General features: G+C 41.5%; 2 protein-coding genes and 1 pseudogene across 2 annotated transcripts; all 3 read right to left on the bottom strand.

The window, feature by feature from the left end:
• Window positions 1–18: 18 nt before the first annotated feature.
• Window positions 19–2068, bottom strand: LOC109706398 (aspartyl protease family protein At5g10770-like). Its single transcript, XM_020227204.1, has 3 exons — window positions 1909–2068; window positions 309–1336; window positions 19–212 (listed from the first exon to the last, which is right to left on the bottom strand). Exons 1-3 carry the CDS (start codon window positions 2066–2068, stop codon window positions 81–83), a joined length of 1320 nt encoding a protein of 439 aa, XP_020082793.1. The 3' UTR covers window positions 19–80.
• Window positions 2069–3517: 1449 nt separating this feature from the next.
• LOC109706394 lies at window positions 3518–12332 on the bottom strand (annotated as a pseudogene).
• Window positions 12333–14735: 2403 nt separating this feature from the next.
• LOC109706393 (putative disease resistance protein RGA4) lies at window positions 14736–18866 on the bottom strand. Its single transcript, XM_020227198.1, has one exon. The coding sequence runs from the start codon at window positions 18765–18767 to the stop codon at window positions 14859–14861; it is 3909 nt and encodes a 1302-aa protein (XP_020082787.1). The 5' UTR covers window positions 18768–18866; the 3' UTR covers window positions 14736–14858.
• Between the last annotated feature and the right edge of the window lie 1703 nt (window positions 18867–20569).

Here is a 20569-nt window from a genome sequence, read left to right on the forward strand (position 1 = left end):
TCTCTTTCTTTTTCAGAAGGTGAATTCAACACTCTTGTTACATCCCAAGTGCATGATCAACTGCTCCATCTCTCAATCCATCAGCAACTATCTTGGCTGAATCCAATCATCGATCTCTCCAAGTCGTAGACCACCTCCATCGACCGCTGCTGCACATTCCCTATGATCGAGAATTCGCCGGCCTCACTCGTGGCTGCGAATGCCAAGCATGCCTACGACATCGAGGGGTCTATGAAGTACATTATACCATAGAAAGGGAGGTCAATCGCAACCCCGTTGCTGAATTCTAAAGTCACTATCGGAATTACAGTCGTATTCAATCCGGTGAAGTTGTAGCACGTGTCGAATATCGCATAGGGTGGCCTCATTCTGTATCTCGTCATCCACCGGCGGAACTCATCGCGAAGTGCTGAGTAAGCAGTTGGTGGGAGGTAAGTGGCAACCGTGCCGGAGTCGATAATAGTTCCCACCTTGGTGAAGACGGTCTGCGGGATCGAAAGGTTCCTTCCTCCCACTTTGAGACCAACAAGTCCCACGAAGTAGAAGGACGGAGCATCTGGCTCGGTTATCATCGGTGTGTACTGAACCTCATCAGAAGGTGGAAGCTGATTTCCGATTGTTAAGTATCCAATCTCACGATTGAAAGGCGGGAGGCAGTAGGAGAAGGCTCCGCCGTAGATTGGCGCCGCTTGCGAGGCCAAAGAAACCTTTCCTCTTCCCAATCCAATGAGCCCGGCGACCCCGCCGAATAAGCCCTTGTTCATCTCACCACACCCAAAATTGAAATTCTTGAGAGCATGCAAGGGTGTTATAGAGAGCGTCTCCTTCGCAAAATAGCCAGCTGAATAGGAGCCGTCGCCGTACTGGACAGCATACATGCAGTTGGAGTCATCACAGTTCCCTCCTACTAAGGAGCACTCGGCGGAATCGCAAGATATGTTGGTGTATGTGGAGGATTGGGACGGGTTGAAGAGAGGGTCTATTTGGGGGTAGCATTGGCCGACACACGGCTCGCATTGGATCCAGGATATGTCGCTACCAGTATCGAAGATCACGGTAAAGTTCTTTGGGGGTGTGCCGTATCCAACAGTGACGACGTAGTCGAGTGTACCGAGCGCGCTACCAAGTCCGTCAGGAATGGTCACACTATGAGGCGAGGGAGCGCTGGCGGGGGCCGACTGGTCTGCAGTGGTAGAGAGAGGAAAACTCTGGTGGAGAGCGTTGACTCGGGCGGTGTCGCGGTGGAGGATTTCTTCGTGGTTGGGGGCTTCCAAGCCGTGCAAGGGGGAGCATGGACCGCGCCTCTGGACTACTGGTAACTTGTTGCTGTTAGATCCTGCAAGTTAGGTAAAAATAGTTACTATTTCTATAAAATGAGTCATGAAACTTATAATTGAAGTAGCAGAAGGATTGTTGCCTTGGAAGCAGACTATTTGCAGTTTCATATGCAAAAAAATTCAACACACAGCCTACATGATAGTAATCAAAAAATTATCCAAAAAAATAGAATTTATGAACATTGGATCCTTGCCGTTGCCATGCTAGCATAACTACTAAAATCGAATAAGATATTCAAATATTAATTACAGGATCATTGGTGCAAAGAAATGAAATTTAGTTGGGTACTAAAGCAACAGATAAACAAATCTAAGGACTAGATTTCGAAGACAAACATTGCTAGGATTTATGAAAAAAAAAAAACAAACATAACCAATAAACCATCAAAAAGAAAAATTGGTGGAAGTTAATAATGATCAGACAATGTGAAGTGTGGTATATTTATGTTAGCCAAAATTTGTCAAATGGAGTCCTGTACCACTAGACGAGTGAACTTTAGAAAGACGACAACAATACCAAACCAGGCTTAAATAAACCTTGAAAATAAGTACTATTATCAAAGCGTCGCACCTGAAAAGGTTGAGGGGCACGGGCTGTTCAATGACTTTAGCAAGCTGAGGCGGATCGCATGAAAATGTTTCCGTGTTTCTCCTGCATTGATGAGCGAACAATCGAAGAGAACAGAAGAAACAAGCAAACAAAAGAGAAAGTGAATGGAATTATTAGCCATGGCAAAAGCAATTTTACAACAGGGTTTTTTTTTAGCTTGAGAGATACTTAGAAAAGTGTCTTTTAAATACTGCTTGATTGAGCCTAAGTATTACATTGTTTACCTCTCCATTTTCCTTGTTTTTTACGTCTAATACTTTATAGGACAATAAAAAAGGGGATATGTATATACAATTTGGCACCAATCAAAGTGTCTTATGCTACAATAACTAACATTAAATTTGCCTCTCTAAGAAGGCCGGCATTATTGCATCAAGTTTCTTGTATTAACTGCGCAAACAATGTTTAAGAGATTTATGAATTGTGGATAAAACAAAGAGACAATTTTTTTTTTTTTTTGAGTAAACAGGGTTAAACCCTATTTGGGAGACAGTTAAACGAACAAAACAAAACGAAGAGACAATTATTTTAATACATACAATAAACTTAGCTGTTGTTGCTTTTGTTAGTTAATGCTGTATCGTATTTGTACAATTCTAATACATCATTTGATGCTGAGAGAATACATACGCATTTTTTTTTTAAGTTTGTATGATGAAATTCATCAGTTCTTTTTCTGATGCTGAAGGAACGTAAACATACTATTTTTCAGTATGTAATTAGAAGTGTTATTTCACATTGTTTTTTTTTTTTTTTTCGCTTCATTATTTGAATTCTACTTTTTCTAGTTCCTGGCCATGTAAACTGTGAGTTCAAACTAATATAGAGAGTCACATCATGAAAAGTTACATTAGGAGAGAAACTTTGATTGACTTTTGTGCCCCATTATTTTCTTGTTTTAATCTTAGTCGGCCCGAGTAACAGTTTTTTTCCTCCTTTTTGTAGTATTAGTAGGCTAAAGGAGTTAATTTTGTGGCATTGATTTGTTCTGTGGTGATTATAATATTTTTTTAGCATTGTTCTTGATAGAAATGATAAAAAATTCGGAGTTTCTTTGTTACACAAGAGGCTGAAATGAGTTTATCATCCTAGAAAAAAAAAAAATTCCAGAAAAATTATTTGCCTCGCCGGTTGTTTTTGCTATAGAAGGTTACTGGAAGGGTTAGCAAATTAAACGTGACGAGCTCTAAAATTAACATGATATAAACCCATTTATTCCAAAAATAATTTGACATGACATAATTATCAAATGATCTACATATTTTGTACCAAGTTGTCTGTGTTACTTAATAGAAGTTATTCAAATAAACACAAATTAGAATATTCGATTCTTTTTTTTTTTTTTTGGTTTTAAGTTGTCATTGTGTAAAGTGTTTTGAAGTTTTAGCCCATAAAAATTGAAACAAAAAATTATGACTCTAGTGATGATCTATTACTGAAATGCTTGAAACAACATGAAGATCAACAACACCAGTACATGGAATTTATTCTGCCACACCATTTTCTTTTATGTTTGACTCTTATTCTTATTTCCTGATCAATGAAATTTTCTTTTCTATATCCTCAGCATTCAGCAACTTGTCGGGCCGAACCCGATCATCGACCTGTCTAAATCGTAGATCACCTCCATCGACCGCTGCTGCACATTCCCTATGATCGAGAATTCGCTGGCCTCACTTGTGGCCGTGAATGCCAAACACCCCTGCGATTGCGAGCTGTCGACGAAGTACATTATGCCGAAGAAAGTGAGATCAATCGTAATCCCGTTGCCGAATTCGAAAGCCACTACCGGAATCGTGATCTCATTCAGCCCGGTGAAGTTGTAGCAGGTGTCCAATATCTCATACGGCGGTGTCATTTGGTATTGCGTCATCCACCGGCGGAACTCGTCGCGAAGTGCCGAGTAAGCGGTCGGCGGGAGGTAAGTAATGACCGTGCCGGAGTCGATAATAGTCCCGGCCCTCGTAAAGACGCCTGGCGGGATCGGGAGGCTCTTCCCTCTCACTTTGAGACCGACGAGTTCGACAAAGTAGAAGGACTGAGCGTCTGGCTCGGTTATCATCGGCGTGTACTGAACGTGACCGCCGGGCCGATTCTGATTTCCGATTGTTAAGTATCCGACCCCGCCGTTGAAAGACGGGAGGCAGTAGGAGAAGGCTCCGCCGTAGACTGGGGCCGCTTGCGAGGCCAAAGAAACCTTTCCTTTTCCCAAACCAATAAGCCCGGCAACTTCGCCGAACAAGCCTTTGTTCATCTCACCGCACCCGAACTCGAAATTCTTGAGAGAATTCAAAGGTGTTAAGGAGAGGGTGTCCTCTGCGAAATAGCCAGCTGAATAGGAGCCGTCGCCGTACTGGACGCCGTATATGCAGTTAGAGCCGTCGCAATTCCCTCCTACTAAGGAGCACTCGGCGGCGCCACAGGATATGTTGGTGTATGTGGAGGATTGGGACGGGTCGAAGAGGGGGTCCTTTTGGGGGTAGCATTCGCCGACGCATGGCTCGCACTGGATCCAGGAGATGTCGCTACCGGTGTCGAAGATTACGGTGAAGTTCTTCGGGGGTGTGCCGTATCCTACAGTGACGATGTAGTCGAGCGTGCCGAGCGCGCTGCCGACTCCGTCGGGAATGTTCACACCAGCTGAGGGGGCGCTGGCCGGGGCCCATTGGTTTCTGCTGGAAGAGAGGGGAAAACTCTGGTGGAGAGCATTGACTCGGGCGGTGTCGCGACGCAGAATTTCTTTGTAGTCAGGGGCCTCTGTGGTGCCCAAGGGGGAGCATGGGCCGTGCCGGTGGACCAGTGGTAGTTTGCCGCTTAATCCTGCGTAAATAAACAGTAATTATTTGCCAAAGACGAATTGTGAAACTTAGAACTGAAGTGGGAGCAGAGTATTTGCAGTTTGCTTTGCAGGAAAATTCCGCACACAGCTAACATGGCAACGATTATTCAGGCAAGTAGAATCTGGACAGTTAATTGTATACATCAATCCTTTTTTTCATATTGAAAGTTCGAAAGAAAGAATTTTTAAGAGTGGAAAAGGCAAGAAAAAACATTTGTTAGAGTGTGGTGTATGTATGTTAGCCAAAATTTGGTAGACGAGTTCTATTGAATATACAAAGTGATCTCTAAACGGACGATAACAACACCAAAAGAAAGGGTGTCATCTTAAAAGTGACGCACCGGAAAAGGTTGACGAGCACAGGTTGTTCGACGGTGTCAGCGAGCGGAGGCTGATCGAATGAACGTGGCTCCGTATTTCTCTTCCCTTGACGGTGGCGCAATCGTGCAGGAGAAAGAACACAAGCACGCACAAAAGAAAATGTAGTGAGGCCATTTTGCTGTTAAGTGGTTTTTGTTGTTTGAGATAGATCGAGGCTTGCAAGAGTGTGTCCTTAAATACAGTTTCATGGAGCCACTGTTTACAATGTTTGCCTCTGTAATCTCCTTGTTTCTTACGTCTAAGACTTGAAACAAGGTTAAAAAGATATTTGTATTATATTTTATTCATACTTAAGAAGTTTCTTGGGTTGCATTAATTGTCTCACAACAAAAGGCCGGCATAGATACACCTTGTTTATGTACTGCATATATCGCCTAAGCATACAAGGTTCCGCATATTCGTTTGGAGCAAATTTTATCTGTAGATCCAAAATGTGGGTATAAATTTTTTTTTGATTAAACAGGGGTATACCCTATTTTAACAAAGTCAGAACTGAGAGTATAGGAGCAGTCTAGTAAGGCGAAAAAACAGAACGGCAAGAACAGCATGGGTTGATCGCAATCAAGATCTAGGAGCAGGAACCCAGAAACCAAAAAAACCAAAAACCAAAATCAAAGCCCCAAAAAACCCCAAAAAGCGCACACTCCTAGATGCTGTCCATGTCCCCGAGTGCGGCTTTCCATGATCGCACCGTGCAGAGAATGTTTTGGCTCCGGAAGGTAGGCTGCTTGAGTTGATCTTCGAATAGTCTCTTATTTCGTTCATTCCATAATTCCCAGCATGAAGCCGTGAAGAGGAGGTCGAAATGGTCCTTGAATTGGCCAGAGAGTAGATTTCTAGCTCTGCTCCAGCGGTCGGCTAACTCAGCAGCGTAGTCAGACGTCAACATTTGGAGCAGCAGCGGTCGGCGAAGCAGTCGGTTCCAAAGTGACTTGGCGTAAGGGCATAGGAAGAACAAGTGGTTGAGTGTCTCTACCTCCCTGCAACAGAGAGGGCATATTGAGGGGCCGTGCCAGCCCCGCTTTGCAAGAAATTCGGCCGTGAGAAGTCTGTTTCGTGCAGCTAGCCAAATGAACAATTTGATTCTAAGAGGGATTTTAAGACGCCAGAGGAAAACAGTTTTCGAAGCATTGACTCCATCAAACATAAGGAAATTGTATGCGCTTCGAACGGTAAACGTACCGGAGTTCAACCAGCGCCATGAGGGGGTGTCATCCTCAGCCGATAAAGTGACGTTGTGGATCAATATCTCAAGTCGGTGTAGTTCGTCTTGTTCATGGATTCCAAGTGGTACAGAATGACCCAAGTTTGGTCGCGCAGCGAAACGTCGAAACCAGGTTGCGACAGCGAGGTGTTTGCGATGCGCGGCAGCATACAAGTGAGGGAAACGGTATCTCGGTGCGACGTCGCCACACCATCGCGCATTCCAGAAGGAAGTTGTCTTGCCGTTGCCTAGTGAAAAACAGACCGAGGATAAGTAGGGCGGCACCACCTTTAGGACATTTCGCCAATGCTATTCTACCAACGGTTCTGGCCCATTCTTCAGGACGACATTATGGAGGTCTTCGCGAGCTTTTATGATGGCTCCTGCAATCTGAGCGCCATGAACTGTAGTTGGATCTGCCCAATTCCGAAGAAAACTGATGTTATCTCGGCTAAAGACCTCAGGCCTATTAGTCTGGTCCATAGCCTACCCAAGCTTATTTCAAAAGTATTAGCGGGCCGGCTACAAAGCTTCATGGATTGTCTGATCAACCCTTTCCAAACTGCTTTCATCAAGGGCCGTTATATCCTCGATAATTTCCTGACAGCACATATCCTCACACACCATCTGCAGTCCTCCAAACAACAAGCCGCGCTCTTCAAGATTGACTTTGATCGAGCATTTGATCACATCAGCTGGCAGTTTCTCTTCGAACTTCTACAGGCACGGGGCTTCGACGACCGTTGGATTTCTTGGATTGCCTCTTTGCTGCAGTCCTCATCTACAGCGGTTCTCCTTAATGGAGCTGCCGGCACGTCGTTCGCCTGCAAACGAGGACTTCGTCAGGGAGACCCGCTTTCCCCCCTACTTTTTATATTAGCTGTTGATGTTCTGTTTAGACTGATTAATCTATCATCTGCCTCAAACTTTCTGCCGAACGTTGGTATTGGCGAAGTTAAACTACACACCTTGCAGTTTGCTGATGACATGCTTCTATTTTTTGATGGCACTAGTAGATCAGCGGCTGTAATTAAGCTACTACTTGACGCTTTCTGCGATTATTCAGGTCTCAAAATTAATTATCACAAAAGCGCCATCATTCCCATCAATCTACATAATGATCAAGCCGCTACTATAGCCACTTCCTTCGGCTGCTCCATGCACGGCTTCCCATTCACTTACTTGGGCCTCCCACTCTCCCCCAGAAATCTTCGCAAGGCAGATTACTTACCTCTGATTGAAAAATTGGACAATAGAATGGCGGGATGGAAGGGTTTTATGCTTTCTAGAGGTGGTCGACTAATTCTCCTTAACTCGGTGCTTTCTAGTATTCCCACCTTCTTCTGCTCGGCCTTCTCTCTACCAATTTGGGTCCTTAATTTGATTGATAAAATCCGGCGAGGCTTCTTTTGGAGAGGGAAATATTTATTCAATGGTTTTCACTGCCTGGTAAACTGGAAACAGGTGTGCCGTCCGAAAAATACTGGAGGCATTGGGATCCGAAACTTGCAATCCATGAACTCCGCTCTTTTGATGAAGACACTCTGGAGCTTTCATAAATTCAAGTCCCAACCCTGGGTGCAGCTTCTAACAGCAAAACACTACAAATACATGGGTATAAATTTTATATTTTGTTTATTCAAGAATCAATGTTTTCATACGAAGACCAGTTTGGATGCACGAACAAAATATGCATGTTTCTTGATTTACTCAGAAATTTGTGCATTTGCTTGATAACGAGCGTGATTAGATGTTTGAAATGATATATCATTTTTGAATTTCAAGTTATTTTTTAAGAATAAAATAAATCATCTTAATACTATCTTACCAAATTATGAATAATAAGACCTGAAAAAGAGAATAAAATCAGATTTCTTACTTACAATCATACCAAAAAATTTAATTTATTATTGAATGTTTTGACATGTCATAATATTATCAATATTAATTTTTCTGAGAGAAATGCAGTTAGCTATTCACTTTATTCATTTTTTCTTAAATAAGCTCGAATAGAAATGTAAAATAATTAGTTTTCGAACTTCGTACTTCAAATATTAACTATCAAGTTCTTGACCAACTACACGAAGCAAGTACCGCAGACATGAAAAGTTGCGACCATCTAATGACCTCATGTGTATTCGTTTGATACTCACTCATCCGAGTGGATGGACCGGTCTTATTGCTAGAACTCTCGGCGGAGGCTAGAGAACTCTGGGTAAGAACATCCAACCTAGTAGACACACAGAAGAGATCACAAGCATTAACTCTACTTTCCGCTATCTGGTGGGTTGTTTGGACCGAGAGAAACAACATAATCTTCCGTGCGAAGCAAACTAACCCCACCCGAGCTCTGGAACGAATCAGACTGTTGATGGCTGATTGGATGACGTAGTGTTGTAGTAGTGATAGTTTCTTTTCGTGTGCTTCCCCTCCTCCCCCTTCTTTTCTTGGATCTTTGGTCGTTTTTTTCCCGGTTTTCTTACGCCTGTTTTATTTGTAGTTTTATCCTGTTTTCGTAACATCCTTTTCCCGCCTCCCTTTTTTAGGAGACCGTGGCTGCTTCCATTATATAAGCCTAATTTATTTTCCTAATGAATGAAGCAGATAGCTCGTTAGCTATTTCTAAAAAAAAAAAATAAAATCATGAATTATACCCTAATCTTGGATATACAAGTAACTATTCTCCTTCATGAATTAGAGAAATGCTTTGGGTCTCGAACAATAGGTCCTTCGTATTATTAATATGTAGATAAATTTTTCTAAACTTTAATGTTTTTGTCCAAATCCATTAAGATGCTCCACATTCTAAAATTAGTTACAGATTTAGAGTGTTAATTAGCTGCATCTTTCGTGTAGAGAGACATTAACAGTTCACATGTAGCCTTCGTATAGTCTAGTCCATCACTTGTATCCATCTCTTAAAAATTTAGTAAAACTGTACATAACTTATTTGCACTGTGGACCATTTTGATCAATATATCCAATATTTCAAAGTTTAAATTTTACTATTCAATATTTCAATTTATTTAATTTGAATCAGCTAACAGCACTTTGATTTTTAAAATTTCAATAAATTTATAGTTGCAAAAATTGCATGAAGTATAATATTAAATCCGAAAACATAAACGGCACATCTAAATTTTAAAGTTAAAGTGTCGTTAACTGACTCAAATCAAACAAATTAAAATTTTAGATAGTAAAATTAAAATAAAAAAAAATCAAAAAATCGATTCAAAATAATTTATAGTTTAGATAATTTCTCTGCATTTTTACCTTAAAATTTCTCAAAGTATCTTTATTGCTAAAAAGTGTAGCAAGAACAAGTTGCAACGTAAAGCGACTCCTCTCACTTATTTCTCTGCAATGTTTTGCAGTAATCTAAAAACAACAGTAATCATTACAAGGTACATTGCTTCACCACTTCCAGCAACTGACACTTTTAGTACTGTTTTACATCAACTGCAACCGCCGGCGCCGAATCCGATCACGTTGTTCGGCGCGTCGAACACGACGCTGTACGGTCTTCTGCTGCATATTCCCAACAATCGATACGTCAGTCTCGTTGACGTTCCCGACAAATGCGAGGCACGCCTGCGAGATATCGGCGACGTATAATATCCCGGAAGCGTCGACGTTTAGATTCACGCCGCCGCCGAACTGCATGGCCACCCCGGGCACCGACACATTGTCATGCCCGGTCAAATCGTAACACGTGTCCAATATCGACAGCGGCGGCGCCGTTGGATAGCCCGACATATGGCTCCGGAATTCGTCCCTGAGCGCGGTGTAGGCCGACATCGGGAGCCGAGTGAGTACCGTTCCGGAGTCGACGATCGTTGCCGCAGTCGAAAACACTTCGGGTTGTATCGGCAGCACTTTTCCGCCGACGCTTATACCGACCATCTCGACAAAGTAGAAAGACGGCGCGGCGGAATTCGACTGCAGGGGAGTGAACTGCATGTTGGGCGAAGCCGAGCTGGCTCCGAAGGTTAAGTATCCGGCCGAGCTGGCGAACGGCGGGAGGCAGTAGGAGAAAACGCCGCCGTACTGGTCGGCCGATTGCGACACCAGCGAAACCTGGCCCCGACCGAGCCCGAGTAGGCCGGCGACCCCGCCGAACAAGCCGATGTTCGACTCCCCACATCCGAACTTGAAGGTCGTAACCACGTCGGACGGTGTTAGGGTGAGGGTCTCTTCCGCGAAGAATCCGGAGGAGTACGAGCCGTCGCCGTATTGGACGAGGTAGATGCAAGTAGAATCTAGACACCCGGATTGGGAGCTGGCCAGCGAGCATTCGCCGGTGGAGCAAGAGATGTTGGAGTAGGAAGAGGATTGTTGGGGGTCGAACATAGGTTCTTTCTGGGAGTAGCAGGATGTCGTGCATGGCTCGCATTGGGTCCAGGTGAGGTCGCTGCCGGTGTCAAAGACTAGAGAGAGGTCTCTTTTAGGAGTGCCGATGCCGACGGTCACGATATAGTCGGCGGTGCCGAGAGATAAGCCGAGGTGAGAAGGGAGCGTTGGGGCGGCGGCGGCGGCGGCTAGATTGGTTGAGATGCGGTGGTGGATGGACCGGACGCGGAAATGGTCTTCGCGGAGGTTGCGGCGGTGATTCGCGCGCTTGGGCTGGCCGAGAGGCGAGCACGGGCCGTGGCGGTGGACGACGGACAGTTTGCTGCTGTCAACTGCTGCAGATTTTTTTAAAACAAAATAGACATTCAAAAGGATTGCACACTTCTATGTGTGGAACTTGCTCTATAAACATCAACCAACAATATTTCAGATTATCCGAAGAAAAGAGCAATGCTTTCTCTAGATAAAGAGTAATTGATGAGTCTTCTTAGAAACATTTTAATTTTTGGTTCAACCGAAATGTGTAATAATGTGTAATTATGTATAAACTTTGACTCGTTAATTGTACTTTAAAGAAATTTTAAGCGCGACAAAAATTAATACAACTGCTAATCAGACCTGAAGAAGCAGATGCAAAAGAGCAATCAGTGCTTGCCAGTAAAGATTTGACGCTGATCGTTCGTCGACGGTGGTCTTGTACGTGAATTCTGCGAATATCATCATGTATTTGGCTTCGTATTTGGGTTCCGAAAACGCAGTCTGGAGTTAAACGAAAGCAAGAGAGTTAAGAAGACGAGTGAAAACAGGGACATAACCGAAGCCATGGAAAGATAGATTGCTAGCCACTGTTCTGATTAATTTGCAAAATGCAAGGGGGAAATTGAACCCTTCATATATACAAAGCTTATGATGAGTGTGATATGACATAGGCCTCGTAGCCTAGGATAATACGTAGGTTTGGGAATGCATGGAGAAGAAACTAAGGTGAGAGAGAAATATCCTCCTCGTTTCTGATTTGCTAGGGAGGTACAAACAAGGTGACTAAGGAAGGGTCCAAACATGTTTAGCTAATACTTAGCTATAACATGATTACCCCTTTTTACCAGGTTGTGAGGCCGGCTAATTTTGTAACAGCCACAGCCAACTAGCCAAGGAGAAAAGTCTAAAAATTCACTTATAATCAGCTTCATCTGAGGCTTCTTTATTACCCAAGAAAATTAAGTACGAAGCAATGAAGTTAACCTATTGATTTGACACCCTACCATGGATAAATTATAGTGTTATTTTCCGGGGTCAAAAAAAAAAAAAAAGGGATGATACGGTATGCGCACATCTCATTCAAAATAGGAATAAAAATTGAATATGACTATAATGAGAAAATTTCAAGCGCGTTAGGTTCACGAGTTGGGCCTTGTAAAAGGAATAGAAGTTTTGTGATGTTTAGTAACACTAGTAATGTTCAATCGAAGGCCCGGTCCAAAAGTTATCGGATTCCTCTGACTTGGACGAACCCGGATACAGATTGAAAAGTGGGCCCAAGATGACTCTTTTTGGGCCAGATCTAATCGGCCCATTAGTACCTATAAACAACTGGGCGCGCTCAAAGCCCATCTGCGTGTTCCCGGGCGGTGACGGAGGACCGAATCTCTTCCCGTTCATCTTTTCCTCTCCCGCTCAAATTCCCCCGCTTTTCGTTTTCGCCACGAAGCTACAAATATATATAGAACAAAGGAAAGAAGAAGAAGAGGAGAGAGATGGTTCGAGGAAGATGATGCTCGGAGGAAGATTGAGGAACGTCGGAAGCAGATCGAGGTCGAGAGTGGGCGCTCCGAGCGTCGTCTCCCACCTCCTGGAACACGAAGGACTCGTATCGTACGTTCTCTCTCCTCCTTCCTTGTTCATAGGACTAGAACTAGGGTTTAAGTTTTGCTTCCCCTTTGCTCATGGACCTTTTTTTTTTTGGGCTGATCATGAGTGGGGGTGCTTGTTTGGATCCGATCGGGAAACTAGGAGCGATCGGATTTTCCTCTGCGAGTCGGAGCGGCGATGGGGCAAAGGAGGCTCCGATGCGCCACTCGCGGTGGTTTAGGTACTCGTTTTCTGGATCAATGCAATCTTAATTTCTGAATTCGTAGTAGTAATTGATATTGGGTTGATCTTTCCTCTGCTGTACATTGGTGGTAGTCTTATTGTATTAGTTCGATGTTAGATAAAAAATTAGACAAAATTTGCTGCTCAATTGCTGTTTCTGGGATAATCTTTGCTATTTGAGTGTGCTGCTTAAAATCATCACCGACTTGTTCCTAACATAGAACTTCACAGTTAATTCTTTAGATGTATTTTACTGTGGTTCACTAGTAATTGAAAATCGGGCTGGGTTGGAGAATAGGGTAAGGAGTAAAGGGTATGTTTGGCAAACAGGAACCTGAGTTTGTTGAGTTTGCAGGACACACCAAACGCCAGAGCACACGACTTTCCAGAACTGGCGACTTCAGTGCGCCTCTCTGAGCAAAACAAACTTGCACTGTAAGATACAGGGCGAGTGTCTAGTGAAACACACATGAAATCATCAGTCCACAAAATACAACCCACGATAAAGGCCATTCTATCGAAAAAGCAATCATATATCCATAAACCTTTGTCTCATCACATAATGCTGATAGCCGACGCCCCCTGTACTAGAGCACAACTTAGTTGCAATTAAAGAGCGGAATAAAGCACAATTTAATATCACGCTTCTTTAGCTGGTGTCATAGCAGATAGTAAATTGCAGAATCACTTCATGGTCTATTGGCTTCAGGAACAGGGGCATGTTTTAAACCTGAGCCTTGAGAAAACTACAGAAGATTTAGTAAGATGAGTAACTGATATCAAATTAATATATATATATATAGATAGATAGATAGACACTAACTGACATCAGACTAATAAAGTTACTATGTATCAACAAACTTTGAAATTTAGAGAGGTCAAACAATTTGGAAGAAAGGCCTTCATCTAGCGCAAATTCGTTCTCCAGCTGAAATCTACAATGACAAGAACAGTGTTCACTGGATCATCACAGAAGATGAATTGTCAAATCTTCAGAGTAATAGAAGTGTTTGTTTAGAGAATATTGGATACTACATTCTGATAGTAGATTCTCTGTAGTCCCTTCGCTGCTTAGTGTGCCTGGCTGATTGATGCATATTAACATAATTCAGATATAAAATCAACTGAACAATAATGTATTATTTTAAAATAATTCAGATATGAAATTAACTGAACAATAATACATTACTTGAAATGATGAGAGGTGAATTGAAGAGAATCATCAGAATACTTGAATGAAAAATTACAAATTGCTGCTAAAGAGAGGGATTAAAAGGGGCATATTAACTTCAGATCTCTATGCTAATTAAACTATAATTTTGTAAGGCATCGACGTTAGCAGCTTAATCATCCTTCCCTAGTCTTATAGTTCCTGAGGCCTTACCTGTCCATGCAACCAGTTGACCTAACATTACTTAGAAAAGGGAGGGCTGTCTTCTTCAGCGCATGGAATTGAAAGATCGAAAATACTTCAACTTAGAAAAATGAAAATTAGAACAAAATATTTAAGGATGGCGAAGGATAGCGAATCCTGTTATGACACTTCCACCCAAGTGGGAAGGTGGATACTTTAATATAAGGGAGAGTTGTGTGCTTTATCTTCCAAAACAAAAGAGCTGCTTGATCATATAAGAGAATGTGTTCCTTCTGTTTGACTGCTAAAGAATAGTTCATTCATAAATGTTTTATTTTGTTGCTGTGTCATTCTCTTAATCTTGTATACTAAAACATCTCGGAGAACATCTGAGTGTATCAGAAAACGAACTTGTAAAGCTAAAAAGAACTCAATTGCACCAGTGAAAATGAGATGGATAATAATTAGTTCATGCATACCTTACAAATGAAATCACTTGTGCTCAACATTATATTAAATCCATGTGTAAAAATAGGGCAAAGTTGGAAATAATCTGGACATCTTTCTCATAATCAACCAAGAAGTAAATTACCTTATAATAGAAGTAAAGTTTAGCAAGATGTAAATCATTTAGATATAAATGAAGTTAGGAGAAAAGAAACGAAATAATGCTGGTGAGATGAGGCATATCATCAGATACCCTCCGCAGGTAACTTCTCTGTAATCTTCTTATTAGGAATTTTGGCGATCTTGCACCAATCAAGGCCCATATCCGTTCTGCAGCGGTCCTTTAGCGTTTGTTGACAGTCTGAGATGCACAGGGTATTCAGTGTGGCAGGAAAGTCTGGAAGTGACTGGATCAGACGAGCATTGAATACATACAAAGTTTGCAGGTTGCAGAGGCTTGCGATGCTCGATGGTAGGGACTGAAGGCAGATGGCATTTTTCACCTTAATTTCTTGGAGGGAGGTGCGGTTTTGCAGCAACCATCCCTCAGGTAAGGACTCAAGTAGTGGACCGCCATTGATAGTCAACCTTTTGGTGGAGCTGAGGTTTCTTAATGGCTCCATATGTAGAATTGTGTGGCGATCAATTTCGAGTTTATCAAGATTTAAAGAGGAATCGTCCACATCCCCTTGTTCAGTATCAATGGCCAATGGTGCCTGCTGCAATGAGAGCTCAACAATCTTGTCACATCCGTAGATTGACAAGTACACGAGGGATGAGAGACTTTTTATTGCATCCAATGATTCTAGCTTTTTGCAGTTTAGAATTTCCAAACAGCGCAATGCTGTCAAATTTGCAAGCACTTCTCCTGAGGCAAGGGATGATATCTTTGCACAGTCATAGAGTTTCAACTGAGTGAGAGAGGTTAGGCCTGGCAATGACTTGAGCAATGAGCCGTCGAGGTCACCACACGATCCAATAGTGAGTTCTTGGAGTTTTGAGGGCAGGCTATTGTCTTGGAGCTCCCGCGTCTCCAGCTGTTCACACTCTTTAATAGTTAGTTTTTTAAGGTAAAGTAGTTCTGCAAACATCTCCACTGGCAGGTGCACTAGCTTTCTACATCCTTGGATGGATAATTCCTCAAGAGCCTTTATATGTTGCTGTTGTTGCAGAAGCCATTCATTTAGAGAAGTAAGGTTTTGGCAATTGTTGATGGTCAAAGAATAAAGTGAAGGTTCCAACAATGACGCCCTTCTGCTGCTATTGCTACAGTCCTGACGTATTTGTGGAAGAGCTGCAAACCCAACATTATTGATTGCTAATCTTCTTAGACTGATAGGCAGGGTGGGTAGTCCCCTCAACTTAGGGCAATTTCTAATCTCTAGTGTCTGAAGCTGAGGAAATAGGTACCTGTTCTCAATTCCAACCGACTCTTCCCACTCTAGCATGTCCACAAATCTTATCTCCTTCAGGGAAGGAAAGGCACAAGCAACACCGCTCTCATTGATTGAAAATTCTACTTGTTTTATTGCCTGCATTCCATTCAGATGGAGATAGTTGAGCAATGGTAGCCGGTTAACAGGTGGGAGCTGTTGCCATCTGTGACAGTTGAATAGTTCAATCGATCTCAGATTGGAGAGAGAGAGATTTGCCATCCAATATGGAGATCTTGTACCACCATAACCATCAACTTTCAGTTTCTTGAGATTGATATGTGGTCGGAGGATATCAAATAGTTGCTCATCCATCTGTAGGTCAGTGGAGTGACCTGAAGTCCATGCTAAGGACAACAATGCAAGATTCTCTTTTTCATTCAACTTGGCCTCTATAGCCTCTTTGGTGTTCCTTACATTCTCAAGATTCCTGACATATAATTGACGAAGAAGTTTTAGGTCCTTTAGTTCACTTATTTTGAATCCATTCTCATTCCGGACATTAAAAGCATTTAGTGATTGAAGGGAGGTTAGTTTGCCGATCCAAGGTATCTTGGTTATTATATGACCAGAAATGTGTAGCTGTCGCAAATTAACCAGGTTGTTTATGCCATCCATGTCTATTTTCTCAAAGGTTATCGTAGGAAGTACTGAAAATCTTAGTACTTGGAGATGATAAAGCCTGTAAGCTGAATTAAGAAACCAATTTTGTAGATATTCTCTAGCATGTGGCAATTGGGGATTTAAATCCATTAAGTCTTCTCCTGAACAGTGCTGAAGAGATAGGTATCGTAGGTGTATTAAATCACGAACTAGTTCAGGCAACTTAAATATGATAGATGTAGTTAAGCTCAATAAGCGTACTCTTTTTAACTCCTTCAGAACTTCAGAAAGTACGAATTGTCGATCTGGCTCAGGATCACAGTACCTAAAATTTATAACAAGGGTGCGCAAGTTCTTGAGATGTGAGACCTCTTTGATTGCAAGACGATTTTTTGTTTCAATGCATATATGGCGAACTGTTTCTGGGATATTTCTTGAACTATCGCCTTCTACTCTCAAACATTCCCCTGAAGAAACTGATCGTGCTAGGGCATGTAGTAGATCATGCATAATGTAATGTTGGTCAGATTCGCTAGCGCCTATTTTTGATTTGCGATCAAAGAATGATTTTCTTGTTAGATGATCTAAATACATCCCGGCAATATCCTCTGGCCTCTCTCCATGTCTAGAGTTTTGAATCAACCCTGAACCTAACCACATGTAAATCAACTCATCCTTTTTAAACTGATAGTCTTTAGGAAATATACAGCAATACCTAAAGCAAATTTGCAAGTTGGTGGGTAGATGTTGATAGCTCAATCTTAGAAGTGTCATTATGCCGTCCTCATCTTGTTCTATATTTTCAATGTCTTTCTTCAAGATTCTGATCCAGTACCCAACATCCATAAAAGAGTTCAGAAGTCCCCCTATTACCTTTGCTGCCAATGGACAACCCATTAGCTTCTTTGCTATCTTTTTGCCTATCAGCAGCAAGCTTTTATGATCATCAGGGTTCACTCCGGCAAATGCATGCTTCTTGAAAAGCAACAAATTACTATTTTCTTCTAACCCATCGAGTTTAAAAATTTCGTTTTCTCCTTTCGTCGCTTTTGCAATCATATCCGCCACTGAGTTCATTCGAGTTGTCAACAAGATCTTGCTTCCTCTTTGTCCACATTTCAAGGGAGCCACCACTTTCTCCCATTCATTTTCTTTATCATCATTCCAAACGTCATCTAATATGAGTAGAAACGTCTCTTTTGCCAAGTTCTCTTTAAGAATCTCTTGAAGACTATTTAGACTCTTGTCACCAAAGTTCGTCCTAATCTTAGTAGATGCTTCTAGAATCTTTCTTGTTAGCATTGCAGCATCGAAGCAATCAGAAACACATACCCACATAAGTAGACCAAAGTACTTTCTTACACTTTTATCATGGTAGATTAGTTGAGCTAAAGTGGTCTTCCCCAGCCCTCCTATACCAACTATTGCCAAAGCAGAGACATTGGCAGCTGCAGAAGGCTCAGGTTTATCACCTACTGGTCTAGTCAACCATTCAACGATCATTTTCTTCTCTTTTTCTCGGCCAAGCACATAGTTTTCTACTACAAATGAGCTAGTTTCGCGAGCATTCTTGATTGCATCCAGCTGTTGAAGCTTAACATCATTGCCATACAACCCAGTAACCAGTTGAAGGAAAGGGCCAACACTGGCAGCAACCTTATCCAACCCCTTTACAGCCTCCCTTAACCTCTTTAAAGTGTCATCACTAAAGGAATGATTATGGAAAGTAAAGAGTTTTCTCTTAGGTTCAAAGACAGAGCCGCTCACCTTGTCATCATGAGCATTTGCTTTCTTCTCTAGCTCGTAGTACTTCAACTCATCGAGAACATCCTCTGCCTCTTCTACAGCATCTCTTAGTTGCCAGAGCCATGCATTAAGTGCTTTGTTTTGTTCCCAGATCTGCGCCCTTTCAACAATGCTTAAGACTGCGTGGATTTGTGGAAGGGCTTGGTTTACTCGTTCCAGCGCAGCCTTCATAGTCTTTGGCGCCAGGTTTTCACTCAGATAGGAGTAGGCAGTGCTAGTTAGGTTCTCTATGATGGCAGATGCCACTGATTCAGCTATGAAAGCCCAAGCCATAGTTGGAGGTGGATACTTTCTACCCAATAGCTTCAACATGCAGAGAAAGGAGAGGAGCTTTAGAGCTAAATTTTAGGGCTAAAGATAAGCTCACCAGGAAGTCAGTCAATTTCTCTTCTTTAATTTGCAACATGGCCCTGTTTAGATGAATTAAATTATGCGTAGTTTTCTTTATATATATGCAGTTCGTTGATCAATCACATGCGAAGGACTACTGTATTTTGGCCTCTCCCGTTGACCTTTATTAAAAATGAACGAAAATAAAGGAGGCATTTTTTAAGCATCTGCTAAAACCCAAATTCTTTCTCTTCGGACTGTTGATGTGATTGATATACTGTAAATTGATTGATTTGCACCATATATATTGTGCAAATCTGCATATATAAAAGATCAAATGCTATCCTTGCACTACATATATTTACAGGTGCAAGGTTTACATCTATAGGCTTCTCATGGTTTTTATTAACTCTCTTGTTTTATTATTTTTTTTATTTTAATAAATTATAAAAATGTTTATTGATCTGTGAATTTTTTGGTGTGAGATGTTTACGCCCGTTAAGAGATGCACACGTAGTATTTTTCTATATAAAACTCAATACGTAGCACACGAACCTTTTAGTTTTGAGACTGCTAGTGCAGTGTTAGATGTCAAATTAAGGAGTGAAGTGTAATAATATTTGAGACAGTTGGGATAAATTCTCTATTAGTGTGGGATAAAATCTCTACTAAATAATAATAATAATAACAACAATAATAATAGATAAATAAATAAATAAATAAATAACCCTTACTCTCTCAGGGGCATAAGAAACTGTCCAGACCTGGTCCACCATGTCCGTTGTAGGCTGTTCCATAGTCTACCATCTATTCCCTCACTCATAGGGGGTGTAAAACGGGGGCTGCCCGGCCCGGCACGGCACAATATTGGGCACGAGTACTGTAGCACTCGTGCCGGGCCGGTCCAGCCTGATAAATTGGATCGTGCTGGGCCCCTTTGAGTCTGCAGCATTGTTTCTGGTTCTTGCAAAGTTACTACAAACTTGTATGGGTACATGAATATCTTCTCCAAGATATCTTTTTGATTTAGTTAAGAAATTTATAATATTTGTTGGTAAAAGAGTGTGATAACATGTCTAAAAAAATATGGCGCTAGATATGGCCTTAAGTTATGGACACCCAAGGCTTTTTACTGAGTGAAAAACCAAACTCGTTACTTCCACTATAAAAAAAAATTATACTATAAGTTATCACTAGATAACTTATTTCAACATTCAAATATGGCTCTTTTTTTTTTTTGAAAATGGAGGCTTAGGTACTTATTTTGCATAACAGAGCATTGACACTCACAATTCACACTGATAAATATTTAAAATATATAAAATATCTGAAAGTTAAATTTTATGATTTTTTTCTTGCCTTATGATCAGATTTCTTTTAACGACCAATATAAGACATTTGCTCGTTCAATAGTGTAAAGCAGTTCAAATTTGTTGAACTTTCAATAGACAATTATGTTTACATTCTAAATTAAGACCAAATTGGATCTTGAATGGAAGAACTGGATTTTTTATTTAGAAAGCTATAAATTTGATCATTCATTTTGTAGTCTCGTGGTGTATTTGAGAATAATTTTTAGAAGGACGGACTTTTATATTCATGTCATGTTTGGTAAGTTTTCCCTGTAGTGTGACCTTCAACCGGGCGAAGGATGAAAGGTCTTTGTCAAAAAAAAAAAAGAAAAAGAAAAAAGAAAAAAAAGGTAAAGGTGAAGGACAAGGCGCTTGTTTCATCCACCTCAACGTAAACAGCAATGAGATTACAAAAGGTGATAGCAGCCATTT

The sequence above is a fragment of the Ananas comosus genome, unplaced genomic scaffold (genome assembly GCF_001540865.1).
Source record: "Ananas comosus cultivar F153 unplaced genomic scaffold, ASM154086v1, whole genome shotgun sequence".
In the NCBI taxonomy this organism is placed as follows: domain Eukaryota; kingdom Viridiplantae; phylum Streptophyta; class Magnoliopsida; order Poales; family Bromeliaceae; genus Ananas; species Ananas comosus.

Coding starts and splice junctions, on each gene's coding strand:
- LOC109706398 (XM_020227204.1), bottom strand. CDS start 2,068: ATGGCTAATAATTCCATTCACTTTCTCTTTTGTTTGCTTGTTTCTTCT. Junction 1,337..1,908: donor GTGCCCCTCAACCTTTTCAG/GTGCGACGCTTT, acceptor CCTAACTTGCAG/GATCTAACAGCAACAAGTTA. Junction 213..308: donor TCACCGGATTGAATACGACT/GTAATTCCGATA, acceptor TCGATGTCGTAG/GCATGCTTGGCATTCGCAGC.
- LOC109706393 (XM_020227198.1), bottom strand. CDS start 18,767: ATGTTGAAGCTATTGGGTAGAAAGTATCCACCTCCAACTATGGCTTGG.